At 33.5% G+C, this 26,220-nt stretch overlaps 1 protein-coding gene across 5 annotated transcripts in view; it reads left to right on the top strand.

Annotated features, from left to right (window-relative positions):
* The window catches only part of DPP10 (dipeptidyl peptidase like 10), a 1,276,525-nt gene that overhangs the window by 1,126,018 nt on the left and 124,287 nt on the right, over positions 1-26,220 (top strand). For all 5 annotated transcript variants that reach the window (XM_038564992.1, XM_038564993.1, XM_038564994.1 and 2 more), the window contains 2 exons: positions 8,984-9,036; positions 9,137-9,218. In XM_038564992.1, the coding sequence (XP_038420920.1) occupies positions 8,984-9,036; positions 9,137-9,218 (135 nt within the window). The remainder of the gene's footprint in view (positions 1-8,983; positions 9,037-9,136; positions 9,219-26,220) is intronic.

Below are 26,220 nucleotides of genomic sequence, written 5' to 3'. Positions count from 1 at the left end.
CATTCTTCCCAGAATTTGACTTAGTAATGAATCAAAATGTAAAATGTGGGTATCTTCTGACCTGCAAGCCCTATTGGGGCTGCTTTTGCTGCATCCCATAGGTTTTGGAATATTTTGTTTCCATTTTTGTTTCTCTTATTTTTTATTTCCTCTTTGATTTCTTTGCTGACCCATTGATTCTTTAATAGCATGTTATTTTACCTCCATGTGTTTGTTTTTTTTCCAGCTTTCTATTTGTAATTGATTTTTAGTTTCATAAATTTTAGTTAGAAAAGATACGTGATATGATTTTAATGTTCTTGAATTTATACTAACTTGTTTTATGGCCTAACAGGTGATCCATCATGAAGAATGTTCCATGTGCATTTGAAAAGAATATACATTCAGTAGTTGGGTTAAATATTATATGTATGTCTAATTAAATAAACCTTGTCTACTCTGTCTTTTAAGGCCAATGTTTCCATATTGGCTTTTGGTCTAGGTGATCTATCTATTGACATAAGTGGGATGTTAGAGTCCCTTACAATCATTGTGTTATCGCCGATTTCTTTCTTTATGTCTGTTAATATTTGCTTTACATATTAGGTGCTTCTATGTTGGGTGCATAAATATTTATAAATTTTATGTTCTCTTCCTAGAGGACATTATCATTATGTTATATCCTTCTTTGTCTTTGTAACAGTCTATTTTAAAGTCTATTTTGTTTAGTATGAGTATTACTAGTCCAACTCTTTCTTTTTGTTTTCATAGAATATCTGCTCATCTCTTCACTTTCAGTCTCTGTATTCCTTTTGGTTTAAAATATGTCTTGAAGACAGTATATAACTGAGCCTTGTTTTTTGTTTGTTTGACATATAGTTAACATACTGTGTTATATTAGTTTCAGGTGTACAATATAATGATTCAACAATTCTGTTTATTAATCATTGCACATCATGTTAAGTGTAGTCTTAATCCTCTTTATCTATTTCACCCATGTCCTCTCTGGCAATCACTAATTTGTTCTCTATATATGAGTGTTTTTTGTCTCATTCTCTCTCTCTTTTCTTGTTTGATTTCTTATTTCCACCTATGAATGAAATCATATGGGTTTATCTTTCTTTGTCTGACCTATTTCACTTAGTATTATACCTTCTAGGTCTATTTATGTTGTTTCCAGTGGCAAGATCTCATTCTTTTTTTGACAGAGTAATGTTCCATTATGTAGACATACTACATATTCTTTATCTGTTTATCTATGGATGGACACTTAGGTTGCTTCTATATCTTGGCTATTGTAAATAATGCAGAAATAAACATAAGGGTGCACATATCTTTTCAAATTAGTATTTTTGTTTTCTTTGGGTAAATACCCAGAAGTGGAATTACTGGATCATATGGTAATTCTACTTTTAATTTTTTGAGAAACCTCTAAACTATTTGCTAAAATGGCTGTTCTTGTTTTGTTGTTGTTTTCATTAGTTTTTTTTTTTTAATTCAGCCATCCTATGTCTTTTGATTTAGCCCATTTATATTTAAAGTAATTATTGGAAAATATGTACTTATAGCTATTTTGTTAGTTTCTGGTTGTTTTATAGTTCTCTGTTCCTTTCTTCTCTTGGACTTACATTATGATTTGATGGCCTTTTTTCTTCCATTTTTCTCCCACTTTGGCGAGCAATGTTATGACCATTATTTTAAAGTCTTTATCAGGTAAATGACTAGCCTCTGTTTCATTAGCTTTTGTTTTATTTTGTTTTGTTTTCTTTCCCTGAGGTTTTATCTTATTCTTTTGTTTGCTTTTCTATGTTAAATAAACAAATAAACATATTATGAATGAGTTAGAATAGCTACCTTTCCTGGGCTTGAAGGAGCAGCCTTGTGTCAGAGTATCCTTTTTTTTTTTAATGAACTGTGTATACCTGAAGGCTTTGCTGAGGCAACTGGGACTGAATCAGACACCACTTGGGGGTGATGCCAAGATATGCAGCAGTGGGCTGCCTTGATTGGATTGCTGGAGCTGGAGCTGGTGTGGGCCAGGAATGCCAGGTGCCCTGGGTAGCCCTGGAAGGCCAGTTAGAATGCCTGGACCCTACTCCCATCTGTGCTATCAGGGTGGAAAAAGAACATAAAATGTGGTGCTCATCAGCACCTCTGACCCTAGAGAAGATTCCAGCATGTCAGATCATCTAAGGTTAGTAAGTGGATTTTTTTTTCCAAGTAGTCTCTAGTTGCCCTTTAGTTTTTGTTTTTGTTTCTGTTTTGTTGTTGTTTGTTTGCTTGTTTGTTTTTTGCTGTGCCCCAGGCAGGGGAGAGTCTGTTCACAGGCCCTTCAGTGATATTTCTCCCTACTGCAGATGTGGGGTTCCTGTCATTATTGTATCTCTGTCTCTTCTACCATTCTCTGTGTGGTCTTTCTAGTGTTGTATAGAAGTTATCAAATCAGCCCTCAGTTCTTTTGGAGAAATTTCTCTACATATAGGTGTATATTTGGTGTGTCTATGGGAGGAGGTGAATTAAGGGTCTTCTTATGCTATGTTGGACCTTCTGTTAGTAAGACTTTTATTCAAAAAAGTGACATGTTGCCAATTGAAATACATTTTGGTTTTTCTGGCTCTCTTCTCTTGGTATAATCTCATGTAATAACTGAATAATCTCCATATGGTTTTTCCTCTAATTTTTATAGCAAAACTTTTGGATATATCCTGCCTTCTGCATTTTTCTGATGAGCAGATTAACTATTTCAAATAAGTTGCTCAAGAAAACACAAATTAAGGTTTGATACTATTGAAATAAGGAACATTTTCACCAAAGTTGCTGGGGAATGAATGAATTGACCGCTTTTCTAAGTTATATACCTGGCTCACCTGCAAAATAGCTGTAGATGGAAACACTGATTTTTATTCTTGCCTTTCTAATTCTAGCACTGAGTAGAAACAAGGTTGCATTTGTCCCTCACTCTGTCCCCTTGCAATATATTTATTTTTGCATTGATAGGCTAGAGAGAAAACTAGTTTATATGGGGTTAGATGGTGTATAAATTTATTTCATTACACATTGAAAATCTACTGTACCACTATTAGTAATTGACCTTTAAATGCTATTCAGGTTATCAAACTAGGTATTTTCAGTGATGGTACATTGGAAATAGTTTAAAGCCAATTGGTGTGAAAATATCTCATTTGCATTAATTAATATGGAAAGGTCTAGTACATGAAAATATTTTATTTCAAAGAGTAGCATTGTCAATGAGGTTGGTACTTTAATCAGAGGTATATTATGGGAAAATTCCATGTCAAATAATTGAGAAACTTGGGTTATGGAGCATCATTGAAATAAAATTCTGCATTACAGATATCTCATGGACTGAACTGTAAGAATAACCTGAAGGGAGTTTGCTTATGATGATCAGTTACTTTATCTAACACAGAATATATGAGAGAATGATTTATTCTGTTCACTCAAAGATCCCTTATTATATAATAAAGTATATTCTTCTTGTGCTGACTGTTGATAATATTTAGCCCAGTTAGATTATATTCTGGACACAGCAGTACTATCTAAAATTGAGAAATGATGCCCAGGTAGTTTTTGGTGTGCTTTTTAAACTTGAATCATCAGCCATTCATTTTTGTAAATAAAATAAATGTAGTAAATGGAAACACGTTTTACCTAATATAATCTCCCATTAGGTTTCTACTTACATAGTATGCTGAAAGTATCATATTTCAATTCAGAGTAACTGTACTATTCAATTCAGATGAGTACATGATAAATGCTAAAATATCCCAAATAATACCATATTTTTCCAAATTGGAACCCAACTAGACCCAATTAAGGCAAGGAAAAATATAAATATTATTTTACTATGTATCTTATGTGGTGATGGCATCATGATGCCTAGAAGCTAACAGAATGACCAAATTGGTTTTGTGGCAGGTAGTCTTTATTTTTTATTACCAAGTTTATTTTATTTTTTATATAGGTTTTGGCATAAAGGGAGCTGAATTTGAGCAACACCTAAATTGTATCCTTTTCACCAACATTTATATTTCATTTCACCATCTTGAATATTTTACTACGTCCACCACTTACCATACTGGTGATACAATTAAATAATCCTACATAATACTTTTTTGTGGTAACACATTAAAACAGTCCTTACATGTTTGGAATATGTAAGATTTAGACTCTACTCTTGGTTTTACTAACTATATCCTGGATGAAAAACACCTAAAAGTTTATGATGAACTTTAGGTGAGAAAACAAATGAAAGTAGATTAAAATACCGATCAATAAATATTAATATATCTTTAATTCCCGAACCAGATTTCTTTTCCCTTTCAACTAATACTTATTTAGTGTTCACAAAGTTTTTCTCATACACTGCTTTAGAAGTATTTTTGTAGAGCTGCAGCTTATAATTTTATTATTGTATTTATTACATTAAAGTATCCTAATGGTCTAGTTCTTCACTGTGTAATAAAGATAAAAAGTTTCCAGCAACAGAGTCACTACTTACTCATTTTAATATATGTGCTGCCGAAGCGAGCACAACTTACTCATTTTAAAAGGTATTTCATTATCATAGAACAAACTTGGCATCATCATACCACTTACTTCCAGGAGAAACAAATGCCCTTTTGCCTATATTGTCTTTTCTCTCACTGGCATTCTTTCATAAATGCTATTTACTCAGAGACTTGCTTCCTCATATTTTAGTTTTCCTGTTTGAGTCAATGGCAAATCCATGATCCCATTTTAAATATCCTCCAGGACATGAAAATGCATGCTATTTATACCAATTCGGCAGTTTAACTGCAGTGTAGGAAAAGCTTTGGCACCCTGAGATATAAACCTCTGATTTAATCATAAATTACTAGTGTCCTGTTCTTTTTTCTTGTAAGTGTAACTCTCCTTGACATGAATCTCCATAGATGTATTAGGTAATAACTGATATTCCAAGAAAAAAAAAATGTGAAAAACAGCTAGAGGAGAAGGGGATTTACATTTTTAATCTGATCTATTAGATCATCTTTCCAAAATGAAATCTCTCTTCACTGCGGTAATCACAATTAATTCATGCCTACTCCTGTCAATAAATCTTTGGATGATGGCTTAATAGGTCTTTCAGAAATGAATCTTTTGCAGAGCTGGAGCCGTGCTTCCCATCCCAGCTCCCTGAAAGAGAGTGTGCAGGGAGATTAAGTCACAATAATCAGACAGACGTGAGCTCAAATTATTGTTGTGTCTCCTACTTAAACTTTCAGTGCTTCCAGAGTCTATTATGTGAATTGTGAATGAGACTATCTATTTCTTAAGGTACATTTAAATGTTAAATAACATATTTAAAGCATTCAGATGTCCAGTATATAGTATATGCTCGATTCAAAAACTTTTACTGAAAAAAAAAAAAAAAAACAACTTTTATTGTTATAGTCACAATCTTAAAACCAAAAAGAACAGTTGCATCTTGGAAAGCCTATAGATTTATAATCTGCAAGTCCTAATTTAACTATGACCTGCAGCAGAGTGCTCTAAACTAATGTAATGTTTCTTAATCTTGTCACCCTGGCTGAATCAAGAGCTCCTTGGGGACCAGAATTACATTTATTTTGGCTTTTGCATTTGGCAAGGTACTTAACTCATGAGCTTGCACATAATTAGTATTCAATAAATATTTATAAACTGACAGATAAAATATAGTAATAAATTAAAATTATCAATTGATATTCTTTTATATTTTATCCTATTTTTAAATAATCTTTATTATCAAAATCTTTTTTTTTTAATAGTACTTAGTACAGGACCTGTGTCAAAGAAGTTACTTAACAGATATTTGATAAATGAATGGAAGTAGCTAGTTTTCATTTATAGAACATGAATGCCACCATTCTGGAGAATTGTATTCTTCTTCTATCCAAGTTCTGGTAGGCCCTAAATATGTCTGCTTTTTCCTTTCCTCCAGTAACATATCATGCTACATCTACATTACCAGTACAATTCATCTTCATTATTTGTGGATTCCAGATTTCCAAATTTACCTGTTTTCTAAAATTTATTTGTAACCTCAAAATCAATACTCGCTATGCTTTCTTAGGTTTTCCTAGACAGTGCAGAGCTGCAGAACATTTGAGTTGCCTGATACACACTATTCCAGCTGAGATCAAACAAGATGACACTCTGCCTCCTTGCTTCAGCTGTCATACTGTAAACTAAGCGTCCTTTTCACAGTCTTTTAAATGCTGTTTTTCACATTTGTGTTTTTTGCTAATGGGTTTGTTGTTGAAAATGACCACCCCCATAAACAGTGCTAGAGTGCTATCTAGTGTGTCACTAGGTACAAGAGGCTGTGATATACTTTACAGGGAAAGCACACGTGTCAGATAAACTTTATTCAGGCATGAGTTATAATGCTGCTGGCCATGAGTTCAGTATTAATGAATGAAAAATATTAAACATTAAAAACAGTGTCTTTAAAAAGAAATATACATGAAATAAAATTATGTACTGATGACTTGATGAAAATGTTGCAACCAGAGACTCACAGGAACCTAACTCTATTTCTTCGAGGAGTCTATGTTCGGTATTTGCTAACTCAGTGTTTACGATGACTTATAGAAAAAAGACTACAGCAAATAATGAGAATCAATTATTCTACTATTAGTAGTAAACACTTAAGTAATCAGCTTCTTCTTGCGGTCCCCAAGGTAATGTAGAAATGATTGCAGGATCTTATGAAGGTTTCTCTATACCCAATACCTTTGCATCATGAGATTTAATCATTGGACAGCTCAAGGCCAGATTCCAGGAGTAAGCTTTGATCAAGTTTTTACATATTATTTCTCAAGCTTGCCCCAGTCCCACTACCTTTGCCATAACCATTCACACTCTGTAACAGGCAGTGGAGCATCATTTGCAGAGAAGTGATGAATATGTGATTTCTGACTGTGAAATGTCTTTCTCCCCAAGGATCTCATCAGATGTTCAGTTTGGCTCTCATTATACAGCAGCCAATCATACAGGAAAAAGAATGTTCCTAACCTTTATGACTCCAATTTTATCCTCTCATCCTGAAATAAGACCTACCTAGCTAATGTAGAAGAGGAATCTAGGATAAAAGGAAATGAGGAAATGATAATAATAATAGACATGCTATCCAAGCAGTGGGGGGCAGGGGAGAGATAGAGAAAGAGAGAAATGCAGATTAACAGTAATTTTAGACAAGTGCAACTTAATACAGATGGTCAGTAAAGCTAAATCCAATTCTCTTGGGAAAATATCCCTTTTGAAATCTCTGCAACACAATGCAAACAAATAAAAGGAAACCTCCACCTCTAAGCCTGTTCAAGATCCCTTCTACTCCATACTGGCTGTATTCTGTTGTGGGTATCAAGTGCTATTGTAATGATGAGAAATTATACAACAAGAAGTATTTGAGATCTGCTGGGAATACACACACACACACACCAAAGATGAGCGGATTTAGAGGAAAGCTCTAAGCTGGTAAGAAAGGGCTAGGTTCTAATTGTCTGCAGATGGCAAAATACTGGCTTTGTAAGACATCTGTAGAGGAGGTGAAACCCTGCAATTTGTTACTGCAACCTGCTCTGGGCTTGCACACAGTCAAGGTTAATTTCTTTTATCATGATCTTCCACCTCAGTGAATGAGCTAAGGGGGAAAATGTTGTATTGGGCTAAGAACTAAGAAGCAAACAGTAGGTTTGTATATCCCTTTGGAGGACATTGTTTGGAGTCCTTTGGATTCATATATTAAGAAGAGCCAGCAACTTCTATAACAAGAATTATAGAAAGAGAAGCAAAATTCAGTTGTTACATCTGGTTTGTCTTGATTGTTTTGGCCTGCTTTGGCTTAAATAGTAATGCACAGGAACTTTCTCTCAAGATGCATGTGAGCCTAGAATTCAGCTAGAGCGAGTTGTTAGGTAAGTAATAGGATGAATAGACACACTCCTTTACCCATAACGTCATTAGCAAATTTGTCTGCTTGGAAGATGAAATGCTCACTTGGCAGTCTGCTTTGGCAACAGAATTTTCTGAGATGGGAAAAAAAAATGTTTATGAAGGTAGTCACATTTCTTACTTTTTGTCAGCTATGGTAGTAAAGTCAAGGTTTAAAATTTGTAGTCAAATATGGAATTTTATAGAATACAGTGTGAATGTCAAAAAAGACACCAGGAAAAAAATATTTTTGCTTCTACAACTCTATAGAAAAGTCAATCTTAGATTTAATAGTGGTTTTAAAAGGAACAGGAGAATAAAGGTTCATTTTAAAACACAACACTATAAGAAATGGTGTAACAATTGCAATTTCAATGCAGAGAGATGACACTAGTATTTCCTTACCAAATATGTGGCCAATCATGTTTAATTGAAGCTATTATTACAGCAAGAAGAAATAACAATTTGACTTTCAGGAAGTTTTAATTGACAATATTATAATATCTGTGCAGTGTACATCCACTACAGGAATAAAAGCTTTTATAATTGCATGCTGAATAAAGTATCACTAACTTTTCCCCTACGATGTTCTGGAGGGTGGGGGGAAAACAGAACAAGTTCAGGATACATAGGCGGAAGTTGTCTAATGTGATTGAAGTATAGACCAGGTAAAGGGAAATTGGTGGATGGTAAAGCTGGAAAAGGATGTAGCGCCCAAAGTACCAAAATCCTTGAACATTAATGAAGCAGCTTGAACTTTATTTTATAGGCAACGAGGAATCATTTAGTATTTTGAACAAGACAGCAATATAATCACAATTCTACTAAGAATAGAGTGGATTGAATAAGGGATTGAGCTAATGGTCAGAAGAGGCAAGAGGCTCCTGAATAAAGCTCAGAACTGTAATACTTCACATTTTGATTTCTCTCTAAAATCAGTTATCGGATTCCCCACATTTTGTTGAGAACATGTCTGTATCCTAAGATAGAGCTTTTATTCCAAACTGCAGTCCTTAACTCTCTTTTTTTTTTTTATTTTCAGATTTTTCATTATTCCTATACTGCTTCATACGTGATTTACAACATACACACTAGGTAAGTTCTTTTATTTTCTGGTTTTCATGAGCTGTTGTCCAGCTAAACTGTTGGTGTAAATGTCAATTTGTTCATGTAAAAATATTTACCTTTTTTCAAGGGAAGTTTGGGAGTTAAATCCTCCTGAAGTAGAGGACTCCATCTTGCAGTATGCGGCTTGGGGTGTCCAAGGGCAACAGCTGGTAAGCACAGGTGTTGGTACCTTCCACATAGTGTCAGCCATGGGCCTGTGGACAATGTCTACAAAGCCACTTCCTTGTGCACAGTATCCTGGTATACTTGATGTTTTTTATTTACTCTTCCATCTTTTATCTAGTATTCCAGTTTAAGAATATATCATATAATAACCATAATATCAAATAATATCAATTAATTAGAGAAGAAAAAAAGAGTTTATACAATTGTGATTAAACTGGTATTTGACAGTGAATCCAAGAAGAGATCCCAGAATACCAAGGTCTAGTTCTGTGGAACTTCCATTACATAATGTTGTCAAAGTTTACTTATTCTTAAAGCATTGTTCAGGGTAAAAATTTAAGATGGTGGTTTACACTTGACAGAGGTCTCGTAGAGGAAGATTTCTTGTCATATTAGATCTTCAAATTATCACAAACTCAAAAGAGAATTACTGACACATAAAGGAGTTTGACCAAAACCATATTCCTGTCTGTGTCTCATGGTCAGAGTATAAAGACTTTAAAGGAGTATTGCTCAGGAAATGGTATTGCTTGGTTATAGAGCATGTGAATGCTCAAGTATAGTACGTCCTGCGAAATTGATTTCTAAATTGCTAGAGTGTTTATACTCTATACAATTTAGTGACAATGTGAGAGTTCCCTTTGTACCATATTCCTGCCAATACCTAGATTTTCCAGACTATCATATTATTTCTTAGAAATGACATTATTGCTTCTCCCATTTCAATATTTTCTATTTTATAAAAATGTTCTTGCACTGGCTACCCTATGAATGTGTCTAGATATGGTGCGGTATTTGTGTGTTGGGGGGACACTTTTAAAAACTTATTCTATTATGGTGATAATATTATGTTTTACATTGCTAAAATCTGTTTTAGTAATGTATACATTTCTAAAAATCCATTTCACCTAAACTTCCAATTTTTAACATACTTTTATAACTTGTTAAGTCTTCTTTTAATCTTTGTACTTGTTTTTCTTTTTCTATATTATTTATAAGTACTTTCTTTTTTCATGATCAACTTTGATATTTGTAATTTTCACATTTGTCTTCTCAAAAAGCCAAATTTTAAATTTATTCGATGCTTTCTATTATAATGTTGGATTTTTTCTAATATAAATACTGAATACTGTAAGATTTTCTCTAAATTTACCTTATCTTCATCCAACAAGTTGGATAGTAATATTTTTAGTAGAATTTAATTTGAATATTATTTCAATTTTCATTGTATGTTCTTTTTCAAATGGGCTACTTTGGTCTTTATTTTTAAATTTATGCAAATGTAGAATTGGCTTTAAAACTATATGTAAAGCTCAGAAATAGAACTTTGTAATAATGATTTTGAATTTTATGACATGATTTATAGCTTATTATAAACTTTTATGTTTTATATGTGATAGGTACAGTGTTTAATATTTGCCTACTAGATCTATCTTAATAATTACATTTTAAACTTTTATTTCCTTGCTAGTGATAGTTATCCTCTACTTTTGCATGCTATCAGTTTTGCATTATATAACTTAAACTATTTTGTGCTTGCCTCGGCAGTACATACACTAAACTATTTTAAGAGTGAGGGCTTTTAATGGTAAGTAAATCTCTCAGTATTGGAACTCTTGATACTCTTATCAATATAGCAGACTATTTGTCTTTAATAATTCTGATTGACTAATCCTAACTTTGACCTTTGACACAGTCCTGTAAGGGAAGTTAGAATCCCCGTTTTTTGTTTGTTTGTTTTTTTTAAGTGCTGCTTCAACAACAGCTGGGTAGGTTAAGGTATGTTTCTTATTTCCTATGAGCTTCAAATTCCTCATTTATAAAATAGAAATATCTACATCATCATTGCATTATGATAATTAATTGGGGAGCTATAAATATTTCCCTTAATAAGTACACATTATTATTGTTTTTATTCAATTTTATAAATCTAAGAAATACCTTAAAAGGCTGACTGGTGAAATAGGGAAGTAGCCTTCACATCTCAAGAAGGCTGTAGAGTAATATATTGCTACGAGATAGTGTTTCTTTTCATTAGAAAAGCATTTGTACCTAAAATATTCTGGAAGTAAATATACTTGAGATAGAATCTCTGTAAGCAGTTGGCCATGTGACCTTGGTCAAATTAGGTTTCCTCTTGACACTTCATCTTCATCCAGAGTAATCCAAATGCCAGAGGGCATTTCCTATGCTTCTTGGCTTTGTTCATAGTACATTCTATATAATACATTTCTAAATATTGTAATTTTCTAAAAACACTGAAATTATTAAAATAATTTTTGGAATGATTGGAATAAAGAAGGGAGAGTATGGGAGGTTGAAAGAGTTGAGGAGTAATTGCCATGGCAGGTTTTCTTCATTTCTTTCATCTTTTCTTTTTTAAATAATATCCCAAAGTCTTTTGAGAAAATTTTGGGATATAGTTCATATCTGTCAAGCTTATCTTTGGTGTACATGTAAACATCAATTCAATATAAATTAAAGGATGCATCTCCACAAATGCTAATCATCCATTTCACATGAGTATGACAGGCTTTGTCAATATTTGAAGCCATCAGCGAACTCAGCAATAGGATTTTATTAGAGATGAGCCATTACAGTGCTTTAATTAGTTTTGCATTAAAATAATTAAAGAGTCCTGTAGTGTTTATAAACTAAAGACAATTAATTTCTCATCCTTAATTCTCAGTTTTTAATTTTATTTGCTATAAAAGAAATCCCTGGCTTATAGAAGAGAGGTACAAGATTAACATAATTTACAGTTAAGAGGGTCTGAGTTAGAATTCACAGGGAGAATTTTTCAGTAACAGTAGATATGGTAGAAGGCAATTTGAATGTGGCAAACTTTGTGGGGGAAAAAGAAATTAAACTCTATCACAATATGACATGCATTATTTAGAACAAGTGGTGAGTAGGCCACTTTAGGTGTAGTAAATGTTTTATTAAAAGAAATAGTGGGTCCTAAAACAGGAAAAATATCTTAATCATTCAGCTGGAAAGGCTTCTGGTTTAAGAGGGTATGTCCTTCCTCTTTTGAAAAGTAACCTTCTCTTAAAAAAAGTTAAAATCACCCATTGTAGGACATTTTTTAAATTTGCATAAGTATATGAATTCATATAAATTCATATGTAAAAAATAAAATAAAGTTACTTATAATTCTACCACAAGAATTTAAGGACTTTGAAAATCACGTGAACAGGTTTGAGCTGGAGAAGGGAAAAACATTTCCTTGATCAGAACTTGATATCAAGAATTGAAAAAGCCTAAGCTCAAGCCCAGATTCCTTTTGCATTTGGTGATGTTAGGAAGGCTGCAGTTCTAAGGTTGAGCTTACTTATATAAAAATTACAGAAAATGCAACCACTCACAATTTTGTTTGAAGTTTAAATAAGATAGGGGTGTGTGCATTAAGTCAAGAGTCTCCAGAAAACAGAACCAATGTTGTGTGTATATTTATGTGTGTGTGCGTGCATGTGTGTGTATTCTCTCTAAAGGGAAGAAAGGGAAGAAAGAGAGATTTTCAGGAACTGGCTCGTGCAATTATGGGGCAGTCTGGCAGCCTGGAAACTCAGATAAGAGTGAATTTTATAATCTTAAGCTATAGTCTTGAGGCACAAGTCCTTCTTCAGGAAACCTGTTTTTGCTGTTAAAGCCTTTCCACTGATTGGACAAGGATCACTCACATTATTCTTTTCTAAAAATCAACTGATTGTAAATGCTAATCACATCTACAAACTGCTTTCACACGACTTGTTTGACCAAGCAGTTGGACACCATAACCCAGACAAGTTAACCCATAAAATTAACCACCACAGCATAGTAACTGCTTAATGAATGGTAGCTGTCTATTTGATTCCCACTTGTCCTTTCCTACAGTAACACGGTGTAATTCGGTTGTATCATCTTTCACCTAAATATCCCTCCTTCACTCATTTGCCACTCTAATCCATCCGGCATCTGCAGAGATATGTGTTAAAAATGCAGATTCTTAACAATTCCCACAGGTTATAAAATGTCATTGATATGACACACAAGATGCAAGCTAAGGTGACACATCATCTGGCTCCTGCCACTCTGTTGCAGAGTAGAAGCACAGATTTTTCTCTCTATGAACCGAACTCTGCAATTTCCAGATGGTAACGTATTGCTCCTTCATGCCTCTGAGTCATTTCCCTTTGTATACCAGGTCATTGTTTTCTTTTCATCAGAAGTCTTTAGTGAAAGACTAAAATACAAAATGCTAAAGTATTCCTCTTTACTGATAGTTTTTCCCCAGTAAAGGCTAAGTGAATACTTCTCAGAATTCTAACATTCTTCTGTTTTATCTCAAATTATTTACATTGCTGTCTTCCACAGCTGACCTACAGTCATTTCCAAAGGAGATGGAATACAGAATATGCTAAACAATCCCTTTTTCCCTCCCTCCCTCTCTTTCTCTCTCTCTTTCACTCTTCCTTCTCCTCCTTTGTAAAACTCATTTTAGCACAAGGCAAAATATAGGTTTAATAAATATGTGGTAGCATTGAGCAATTAATGAAAGGATGACAGCTGTTTGCATGGATGATCAGATACCAGAGAGGGTTTTGAGGATAGCATGATGTGAAGAGAAGTCCTGCATGAAAGGACAGGTCTGGTGGAAGAGTTCATGTTAGACTGTAGGCAATTGAGTTTATAGGCAGAGAGCTAGGTTTAGAGGCTATTGTTACAATCTGGAACTGTATTATACAAAATATATTCAAGAGATAAATGCATCAGCTATTGAGTTTGAAAATTTGTTCACAATCTGGGAAATAAAAATTGGCTTATATTCATTCAAATACATTATATCATGCAAATATTGTATCAATATATATCTACAATTAGTATATTAGTGTACTTCTAAATATCATTTTAGACATAATTTTTAAACTGCTTTATTGTGAACAAATATTGATGCATATAAATGGTTGTACTTTGCATCATTGAGTACATACAAGAAGCATGTACACATTTTAAGACTTGATGAGAAGGAGATATGTATATACCTGTGAAACTATCATCACATTCAATGCCATAATATATCCATCACATTGAAAAGTTGCCCAGTGCCCTATTTGTTTTTGTGTGTGATGAAACACTTAACATAGAATTCTTTGATACTACTCATATTTTTTCAGTGTATTCAGGGTAAAATAAAATCACCATACCTATCCTTCCAATGGCATGAAGCTTTAAAAATATCCAATGTTTTACTTATCACTTCTAGGCATTTGAAGAAATCACTTTTTCTACATTTTATTACCTATGTAATTGAAAAATATATTTTAGGTAATTCTCCAAATAAATATACAAATTATCAGACTTTCCTATCACCTGCATTTTCACTTTTACTAGAGATTTAATTTAAAATTACATTAAAATCTCAAGTGATTAACAATGTAATGTAATGTTCTATACCTATAGGGAATTTCCAGTTTCCTTGATGTGTTTACATTTTCAGTAGTGGAAATTTTGAACAATTTCATTGGCTTTTCCAGTAGGACCTTAGTCCTTATGGTTTAAAGGAGGTATCATTGAAACCTTATGTTTCCTACTAAAAATCAAAATGTTTTTACTTCACATTCTATTAAGTACTCATTTTTTTTCTATATAAAAGTAATTATTTGGGGGGGCACCTGGGTGGCTCAGTGATTGAGCATCTGTCCCAGGGTCTTGGGATCAAGTCCCACATTGGGCTCCCTGCAGGGAGCCTGCTTCTCCCTCTGTCTAGGTTTCTGCCTCCCTTTTGGTTCCTCTTATGAATAAATAAATAAAATCTTAAAAATCACCACATACACATATACACACACAAATACATAGACACACACATACTCTCTGCTGCTAATATCATAACATTCTGGGATGAAAGTCTTGGGTATCAAGTCCTAGCATATATGAGGTGTCCTAGTAATAGATAAAAAAGGACCAGCAGGAGTCAAGTTCTACTTCACCTAAGTTCTTCACTCTAGTGTGTGTAGTGTTCATTCCTAGTACATTCAATTGGTGGAGGAAACCTAAGCAGTAAAATCAGAAAATTTACACCATTAACATCTTCAAGCACCTATTGCAATGACTGTTTCCCATATAAATGAATTCTGAGCATTTTTTTTTACCTCATTCATCTTCATTAGTGGAGATAATTGAAAACAAATTACCTTTTTCATGTTATCTGTAACAAAATTTAATGTTCCTGTTTTTTGTTCCAGAAAATAAAAGCAATCCCTCTTAGCACATTTAGTGCTAGGCACATCTAAGGTCGAATGGGTCTTGCTTCAAATTTGACATGAGGAAAGTTAATATCAAGAAGCTGTTATAATTTCTTTACTCAATATTAGACTGGAAATAACCTAGTGAGCCGTAATAGGATAACTGTTTGGACTTAACAAAAATAACAAAACACCCTTAAAATGTCCCAAATATTTTGACTGATAAATTTGCCTTGTATTCAGGTATATATTTTCATTAACATATTATATATTTAAATGTGACAGAAAATATATTCTTATATGAATAAAATATTATAACATTATAAGTATATGAGTAGAAAGGGAAAATAAATATGTGTATATATGTATATATGTGTGTGTATATATATGTGTATATATATGTATATATATATATACACATATATATACAATTACTACATATAGTAAAGGAAAATTAATTTTCATTGCTATGAAAATTACCTACATATCAGTTAAGCACTGCTGTAGACTCCAGTGTCTGATAATTATTTGAATAGCATATTTATAACTTTTTAAATCTAAATTCAGAGATCTTTCAAAAGAAATAGAAAATATGGTTCTGGGGCTCCTGGGTGGTTCATTTGATTAAGTGTCTATTGATCTCAGCTCAAGAATTGATCTCAAGGGTTGTGAGAAAAGAAACAACAACAAAAAAGAAAATACAGTTCTCATTTTCTGTAAGCACACGTATAAATGGTTCCTCTAGTTAAGTGTTGCATATTTCAAGGTAAGGAGAAATGGAGCAACTTGCATAAGGTTAGATGTCTTCACATTGCTTTAGGTGTGTGCAATGGCCTTATTAGAAGTCACTTGATAAATATATGTTGGCTTGTCTTTGCTGACTGCCTTGGACTGTGAACCCTCTGAAGGCAGGGAATCCTCATAGCGTGTATAATTGTATACTGAGCTCTGGAGGCAGCAGGCATGGATTTTCCACTGAAAATAATTAAAGGGAAGCTGCTTTGAAAGAGTGTGGCACCCTATGTCAGCATGTGAAAACAGAAATTATTTAAATGCTGACAGTTTCTAGTTGAGGCCAGCCCTAGAGATTCAGAGAGTAAGTAGAAATATTGCCAGGCTTATATGAAATAAAGAAAAAGAAAAGAGAAGAAAATCATCAATCCACTAAATACTATTTGAGATAACCTTTGCCTATGTTATGTGTTTAATGTTTTATTTCACATTTAGAAGAATCAAACAGAAATCAATATTTCATCATAAAAAGTACCAATATTAATAATGAGACATCTGAAATTTACTTATTTCTTTTGGGGAAAAGCGGTAATCTTTATTCCTATTTAAAGGAATTTATATTCCTATTCATAGGACTATAAAAGGCATAATCTCTATATTCTAGGAATTTGCAGAAAATAGAGCCAAATGGGGATACTCCCCTCTTGGAAAACCTGAAATGGGAGGGTCCTAACACAGACCTCATTTTGCAAGGGCAGGAGGCTCTCTGAGATGATGGGGCAGTTTCCTGGAGGAAGTGACCTGAAAGCTGAGGTTTGAAGTAAATTTGTCCCTTGAACAACAACACAGAGGTTAGGGGTGCCAACCCTACATCCAGACAAAACTCCATTTGTAACTTTTAACTTCCCTCAAACTTAACTACCAGCTGACTGTTGAACAGAAGTGTACTATATTCTTACAATAAACTAATAAGCTAAAGAAAACAAAATGTTATTAAGAAAGTTATAAGGAAAAGAAAATACACTTGCAGTATTATACTGTATTTGTTGAAAAAAGTCCACATATAAGTGGACCTGCACAGTTCAGACCCATGTCATTCAAAGGTCAATTGTACATAGCAGGACCTATATTTATAGGTATTCCTCTAGACTATACAGAAGTTCTCAATACGAAAAGAAATAGAATAAATGCATATGGAATCACTAAATGCTTTAATTAAAGGCTTTAATTCATTTGTTTATATTTTTAACAAAAAACTATGACTTGATATAACTGACAATTGTGAAACGATAAAAAGAATCAAATAGCCAGAAATATAAAATATGTCAGATTTGTAACAGAAAGAATAACCATTGTTTGTTTCCTAGTTCAAATAGGAATTCACAAGATTTCCCTTAACTTATGTTTAAACAGTTTTGAGTTATTTAGCAATAATGGGGTAAATGCAACGACCATATCTTGTTTTTTCCCTGTTTTCCCAGAGATAGCAATTTTGCTGGCAATTCTTTCCTCAAGCTGCTCCTAACATTAAATAAAATAACAAATTGTGTAGTAAGAGCTGTGGAGGCTCCATGGTTGCAGATTTTTAAACTATAAATCTAGGTCACGCATAATCCAATGTACTGAACACTTTGGACAGTTCCTGCTAAGAAACCATTTGAATAGAATAACAATGTAGATGATAATCACTGAAATTTCCTAGTTTCTGTTTCATTGCAACTAAAGTTTGGCATATCTCTTATTATCACTCTGAACATACAGGGTTATCCTACAGTGATGTCAAGTCATATTCCATCAGTGGTCTAAATAGAACCTTTAAAAATAAAATTATAATAGTGTTATTTGTAAGATGTAAACCATCCTACACAACCCCTGAGGTAAAGAGATACCAATTATGAAGAGTTTAGTATTCTAGTGATTTACTTTGTTTTACTTTGTTTTATTAAATGACGTGAAAACTCTCTGAGGGGAACTATTGTCTGCATTAATGGCAAAATTCTTCTTGTCACAAAGACTTCAGACATCTTTAAATGGTGCATAGAGGAGTTCTTCCCTTGTTCTCCTCCTTAAAAACAACAAAGGAAATGAAAATGTGAAAAGAAACCCTACCTTTTATGATACTATTAATCAACCACATCTTATACTGTAATCTCTAAGGAACATAAAGTAATAATTCCCCAGAGCCAGAAAAAGATTGAAAGCAAATATATACTTTACCACATTCTGGAAACAGAGAGAAATAGACAAATTGACGATTTTAGCTGGTAATTTCAGCACTTGTGGTAAAGTACAGGACAGGTAGACAGAACATCAAAAAAGATATAAAATATTTGATCAACCCACTCAACCAACATAATGTCATTGACGTTTGCAGAACACTGTACTCGGCAATTACAGAATATTTGGCATATACAAGTGCACACACTGAGCCATGAAACAAGTCTCAATAAGTATAACACAATGGGAATCACACAGAGCATGTTTTTGGACAACAAAGGAATTAAATTAGAAATAAAAACAAACAAACATAAATCTCACAGACACATTCTTATTGGACTAAGATTATATCCAGAAGAAATGTTGTATTATATATCTAGCAATTCCAAATGTAGAATCCATCCGGAAGACATATTACATATGTGCCTTAAGGCATATAAAAAGAAAATTCACTGGGACACTATTTATAATTTAAAAAACAAAATAAAAGACTAGAAATAATTTAAATAGGTCACCATTATTAGACTAATAAAATGAATTAGAGTACATAAAAGTATAAACTATTAGGAAGCCATTGAAATAACTATGATTCTCTGCATGTGCAGATATGCAACGCTATCCAGTAATAAAAAAGACTAATCAGTATGTTCTCATTATTATAATAAACAAAACAATGATTTTATATCATGTCTACTTCTGTATTGTATATTATGGTTTATAATATAATAAATTATATTATAAAATATATATAAAACAATAACATAATATTGTATATAACGGGGGTCGTTGCATTTACCCCATTATTGCTAATATATATATGTCTATATATATATAGACACTGTTAGGAGTGGTTGTCCCCTGGGAGAGAACTGGAGTTCGACAGTGACATTATATCATTTAGTTTAATATTTTTTCAGAGCATTTCTTACATCTTAAATGAAATTTGTTTAAAGAATTATTATAAATGACAAAATGAAGTTCTCGAGACAAAAGTGATTACTTAAACAGCATGTAAAAACTAAGGCACCTCAGGGACTTTCAAAATAGAGAAAAAGATGACAAGTTATATATATGTGTGTGTGTGTGTGTGTAAAGATAAAGTGGATAAACAGGATTATATGTATATCTTATACTCTGCAGCACATACTAGCGATGAGCATATAGAATGGCATGAAATTTTATCTCTGCTAAAAATGTGAAACACAATTGGTGACAAAGGTAGCAAGGGAAGATAGTAAAGTAAAAATAATTACTGGTTTAGAGTAGTAGGATAATAGGTAATTTAGTATTTAAAATATATTTATACTATCTTATTAGAATAGGAATTATAGTTTGAGAAGGAACAATGGACATAAAAAATTACATGGCTTAAATAAAGGAACCATGGTTTGGTCCTTTAGTTTTACTTGTTAGAAAAACAAAACAAAACAGAACTACTAATGTTGAAGAAGAATGGTAAAAGATTTTGGTCAGTATCATGATATTTTCTAATGTGCTCTGATATGAATGATAGAATGATAGAATTTAATTATATATAAAACCATATTTTATATATGTAAAATTAATATATTTTATATGCAAAATTATATTTTATGTATATTATATATAAAATTTGGTACTCGAGTCCTTATTGATTCAAAATTATTTTAGTAATTATATTTTATGTCCCAGAACTAAAACAGAACAAGGGTAATCATAGCCAAGTTTGGCTATTCATTAAAGAATAGAAAAAGCTAGTTCATGAATTTCTTTGATGTCTGTTTATGTTACCCAAATTCAGTGTCTTTCAAAAGAACTTTCCCTTTGAAAACTTACATCATTTTCTGTTTCTGTTGTCTGTTTTCTTCTTAACCATTTTTCTGTCTCTAAAAAAATCCCTATCTTGTCCCTGGAAAAGTAATGGCATATATCTAGTGGGATATCAGATTTTTAAGTGGATTCTTTGAACTAGAGTTGTCTTCAAATGTAAACCACTATCACTTTTTTGGAATTATGTCATTTGCCCGATATCAAGAGATTCAATATGAAAAGGAAAAATAAATGTATTACACCAGGAATATGATAAATTTCATATTGGAAAATACCATTCCATATCCAGAGCATTCTCCAATTAAAAGAACTTTGACTAAAGTTGAATAAATAGGGGCACCTGGGTGGCTCAGTGGTTGAACGTCTGCCTTTATTTCAGGTCATGATCCCAAGGCCCTGGGATCCAGTCCCACAGCAGGCTCCCCAGGGGGAGCCTGCTTCTCCCTTTTTCTTTGTCTCTGCCTCTCTTTCTGTGTCTCTCATGAGTAAATAAAAATAAAAAAAAATTTTTTTAAAGCTAAATAGGGATCCCTGGGTGGAGCAGCAGTTTGGCGCCTGCCTTTGGCCCAGGGCGCGATCCTGGAGACCCAGGATTGAATCCCACGTCGGGCTCCCAGTGCATGGAGCCTGCTTCTCCCTCTGCCTGTGTCTCTGCCTCTTTCTCTCTCTCTCTCTCTCTCTGTGTGACTATCATAAATAAATAAAAATAAAAAAAAAAGCTAAATAAATGACTTCTCAACTCAGATATGGAAGAGTAAGCTGTTAGCAAAACAAGCCTCATGGGAATTCTGCTATAAACTCTAGACAAAATATTTTACTTTATTTTTATTTTTTTTTATATATTTTTTTTAATTTTTATTTGTTTATGATAGTCACAGAGAGAGAGAGAGAGGCAGAGACACAGGCAGAGGGAGAAGCAGGCTCCATGCGCCGGGAGCCCGACGTGGGATTCGATCCCGGGTCTCCAGGATCGCGCCCTGGGCCAAAGGCAGGCGCCAAACCACTGCGCCACCCAGGGATCCCTAGACAAAATATTTTAAAAAACAAAACTACCCAAGGATTCTGGAGACTAAACAAAACTATGCAAATTTGGGAAGGAGGTAAAAATTAGTAGCAAAGTGAACAACAGCAAGATGTGAGTTCTCCATTTTTTTTCTTTAGGATATTATCTTAAAAGCAGCTATTTTGAGGCAGAGGTAGATATGTGGGGGGCTGACTCTCTGAAAGGAAATCCCACTATCTTCAGACAGGAGCAAGAGAAAAAGCCCCTGGCTGACCATAATTCCCAGAGTGAGGGGAAAACCCTGAGAGAGTTAGAGAAGAGGTATGAGCAGTTGTGTGAATTCAATCAACCCTGTGACTGAAACTGAATTATAGATTCTTTAATTTTCAAACAAAGTCCTTAAAGTTGCTATTCTGTGCTCCTTGAGAGTCAGAAAAATAAATGCATGCAAAAGAACCAGATAGGATGTATCAGCATAGAAACATGCGTGTGTGTGTGTATACTGTATTTTATACACACATATGTAAAAATATGAAAGAGAACAAAATGGGCATTTCTGGAATTGAGAAACACCTAACATAAAAAAGCAACTACATAGGATTTGTAGCAGAATGGAAATGACAGTGCAGACAGTGAAATACAGATCAATACATATCATTCCATCTGAAAAAAAGTGAGAAGATTTTTTAAAAAAGGAAAAAAAATAGATCCCCAGGGACCAGAAGAAAAATTACAAAAAGCCTAACATTATGGTAACTGAAATTTTAAAAGGAGAGAGTGAAACTGGAAAACATCTTTGAAGAAATGATAGCTAGATATTCTAAAATTATTAAAAGATAATACATATTCAAGATGTTCAGTGACCACACTCCCCCAGAGGAAAACAATAAATTCCAAGAGAACCACTCCTGGGTACATATTAGTCAAACTGTAAAACCTAAAGATAAAGAGAAAACGTTGAACCTGCCAGAGAAGCACCACAACAAATTAGATACAAAGGGACAACAATTAGAATGCCTGCAGACTTCTTGCCAGAAACCATGGAGAATTGATGTAAAATAAACAAAAACAATTTCAGATTAAAACAAAAAAGGGAATAAAATAAGGGAATTTGTCTTCATCTGACCCATACTACAAGAAATGCTCTTCAGCTGAAGAAAATACCAGAGGAAATCAGACCTTGGGAATGAAAGAACAGTGAAATGTTAAATGTATGAGTAAGCATCAAGCACTAAATTATGTCTTAATTTCTGCATAAAACATGCTGCCATTAAAATTAAAAATGGTCATAAGCCTTTGAAGGTATATAACATAAGTATTTGTAATACTCTTGACAACCGTAATGATGAAAATGGTGGGAAAGTAAGAAACTGTACATTTACAACATTCCTATATTTTTTCATTAGCTTATTAACTTCCATAGCTTATAAAAGGCACTTCATGTTGGTTGTTGACTAATAAGAATCAAATTATCTGGTATTTTTAGAACTTAAGGGTATGTGATACGTTATGTCCATCAGTCAAACAATAGGTGGAATCATGAATTCATAAACAGCATTCCTTTTTAAACAGTTTTGTTCCTAGTACATTTGAAAAATTGAAACAATTCATTTTGAAAGTGCTTCTTGAATGATCAATGATTTATAGTTGTTTCAGTTTTTTTTTGTTTGTTTGTTTGTTTTTCTAGAACACTAAGCTTTTGAGGTTTCTGTCCTTGGTCTTATTTCCAAAACCTAAGATGTATTCTCTTGGTAGCTAATCTATTTTCAATCATATAGCTAATGAAATATTTCAGACTTCCTGGTAGCATGTATTACTCCCAAAGGTCATGACCTCCAAAAATTTAGTGAGAAAAATGTGGAAAATATTTCCTATAAAAAATAAATAAGCACTTGAGTTTTGAAAGAACAGAAAGTGTGTTGTTAGAATTTGCTATGTGTTAGTCACTCTAGAGAATTGTTTGGAGTGAAACTCATGAACTGCTGAGACCGTAAAATCCAGAAGCAGAAGGTGATGATAAGTCAAGAAATAATTTGAACAAAATTGCAATGGATGTAGCACATGCGGAAAAGCTTATTAAGTGCATCTCTTTTTAAAAGGAGAAAATAGTGGGTCTGTTTTCTTGAAATCATGATTTCTTGATTGGGGTTTGGAAGTGATATGTGTGTATTCACAGAAAATAAAAAGAGACTATACAAAACAAAGAAAGTTATTTGCAAAGACATTTGCAAATTTAGAAGATTTAACATATTTTCCCTGGAAGTTTGTCTTGTTGTATCAAAGAATCTAAAAGATAAAAAGAATGAGGGATATGCTAGGATAAAATGGTTTGGGCTAGGTTGATCTGGAATGCTGTGGTGGCTCCATTTTTGATGGAATTGTTAATTGAGAATCACATTGGATTCTTTTTGCACCTCAAATGGAGTTTAAGGTAACTCCAGCAGGTGTATGGAAGACAGATACGTCCCAGTGTGGGAGACTAACTTGGACGGAGTCCACTGAGGTGACTGTCCTAGTAAAGTTTGAAATGCTAACCCATTAGAATTGTACGTATGGAAAAAAAAAAAAAAAAGCTGCATGGTATTATAAATAGTATGGATAAGAATTATTTTTGTGGATTTTTATTAAACCATGGGCATATGAGGAGACCCAGAAGATAAGAAAGATTGGAGCTAACTTCTCATGCATAACTTGAAAAGCATAAGAAAATGGTGGATCCAAGGGAAAACAATGGAAAGCTGACAAATGAGGTCTGTAGGGAATGAGGCTTTCCTGTTAAGTATCAGGTGGCTGAGTAGACAGGTGCTTAAAGTAAGGTTAATATGTAAATATGAATCAGTTGGTTTTGGAGATCCTCACCCATGTTTTTAAAGAAAATATGAAAATGTTGCTCTAAATTGATCACATTAATTCCAGTCAATCCTTAACATTTAATTTCTTCAAGATGAGGTTTGTGATTGCTACTGAACTTTGATGACATAGAGTTGACCCACATCTTAGAGAAGTGCTGTGCAATTTGAAAGCTGTGAAAATAATTGGTCCTTAAGGATGCAAATAATGATCCAAATACCAGTACATTTTTATTTAAGAAATAGGACCTGTTTTAAAATGTGATTTTAAAACTTTTCCCTTAGAATATTTGGCCTGCAAGATGTTTTGATTAAAAAATAAATAAATAGTCATGGTCAAATGCATTTAAGAAGTGCAACATTATGTCATGAATATCAATGATTATAATGGAATTAACAAAAGTGTTGAGGAATTCCAAATTTAAAAGAAATGAAAGCAAGAAAGAGAGGAAGGGAGGAAAGAAGGAAAGAAGAACTGTGTAATTTTGCTTAATTTGATGTTTTGTTATTTTCCCCTAGACCAAGGATCAGTAAACTTTTTCTGTAGAAGACCAGGTAGTAAATATTTTTGATTTTGCAGGACAACAGGCAAAATTGAGAAGATATTCTATGGGAACTTATGTAACAAGACAGAAAACAAATTACCAAAACATTTTATTGAGATAATGCAAAATAATGATTAAGTACAGTGTTTTATAATACATGTCTACTAATGAGAAGAATGAAAATACTTTTGTGGGAAATCTTTTTACTTAATTTCTCAAGTAAGTGAGTAAGTGTCCCCTCTGATCAAATCACAAATGATGATCTGCAAAAACCATTCATAGCTTGTGAACCATGCAGTATCAAAGACAGGCTAGATTTTGCTCATGTGCCATAGTTTGTTGAACCCTGCCCTAGACCATGGAATTCATTTTCATATAATGCCTGCCCATTAGACCTAGTATTTTAGAATATCACTTCTGTACTTTGAAGAGCCAGAGACTGGTAAAGCTGATTGGCATGAACCTCTTATGAAAAAGATTTTTTTAAATAATGGGGTGGAAAAGTTATGTTCTAAAGAAGCAATAGAGAGCAGTGAGCATCTTGAGATGTGTGAAAATAATCAGGAGTCACCAATCAGGGCTGCTGGGTAATGATGTCCACAAGGGAGACCAAGTTCAGTTAATACTAAGAGGAAGAAGAAACTTTCAGGGAAGAAACAGCGTAGGGGAAAGTAGGTTGGTTGGAGAGTGCCTGTTTTCAAATGTAGCATGAAAGAGTATGGAAGGCTGAGATGACAAAGAGCTGAGCATTATTTTGGGGATGATGGCAAGGTGGAGATCAGTTGTTAGTGGCAACAGTTACAATCTTGAGGGACACAAACAGGAATAAGTGACAAGAGAGATTTAGTTGATTCTGTGTGAGGAAGGTGATCACAGAGCTGGGGGCAAGGAGACTTAATTGTTGTGATAATAGGATCCTTAGGAAACTTGAAGGTCTTTGGTAGGATAAATGCTATTACAAAACATCCTATTGTTCACCTTAGGTCTTGATCCCAGTGTCCTGGGAGGAGGCCCAATGTAGTTTGGGCTCCCTGATCAGCATGGAATTTGATTCTCCCTCTGCCCCTACCCCTGCTTGTGCTCACTCTTTTTCTCTCTCTCTTTCTCAAATAAATAAAATTAAAAACAAAACAAAAGCATCCTATTGCTTAAACTGTGGGATGGATTCTGGATAGCAGACTTGCTGCCTAAATTATTTTGATGAAGTAACTTAAAATTCTGGATATATTTCCTGAAATCTAATTCTCCTCCTTTTTGTATGTCTCCTCTTTCTCATCCTTCTCATTACTTCTAAATTGTAAGGGGGAAAAAAAATCCTTCGTAGGGAGACTGTTCTGAAAGGAAGCTTAAATCAAACCATGATCACTTTTCATCTTTTCTTATCCCATTCTCCATTTATAAATCAAGAAATGGGTATGCAATGGTGATGGTACCCCAGAATCCTGCTCTTTGTTCCTCAGTCATATATCTCTTCAGAGTTATGATACCCAGTCATCAGTGGCAACTGAGTTTGGACTTTCTCAAAAAGCATCTTGCTATCTATCTTTTTTCTCTCTTTATTTTTTAAATTTAAATTCTAGTTAATTAACATACAGTGTTATATTGGT

This window comes from Canis lupus, chromosome 19, assembly GCF_011100685.1.
Source record: "Canis lupus familiaris isolate Mischka breed German Shepherd chromosome 19, alternate assembly UU_Cfam_GSD_1.0, whole genome shotgun sequence".
NCBI lineage: Eukaryota > Metazoa > Chordata > Mammalia > Carnivora > Canidae > Canis > Canis lupus.
The sequence above is the reverse complement of the archived record's forward strand: the minus strand, read 5'-3'. Positions and strand labels throughout refer to the sequence as shown.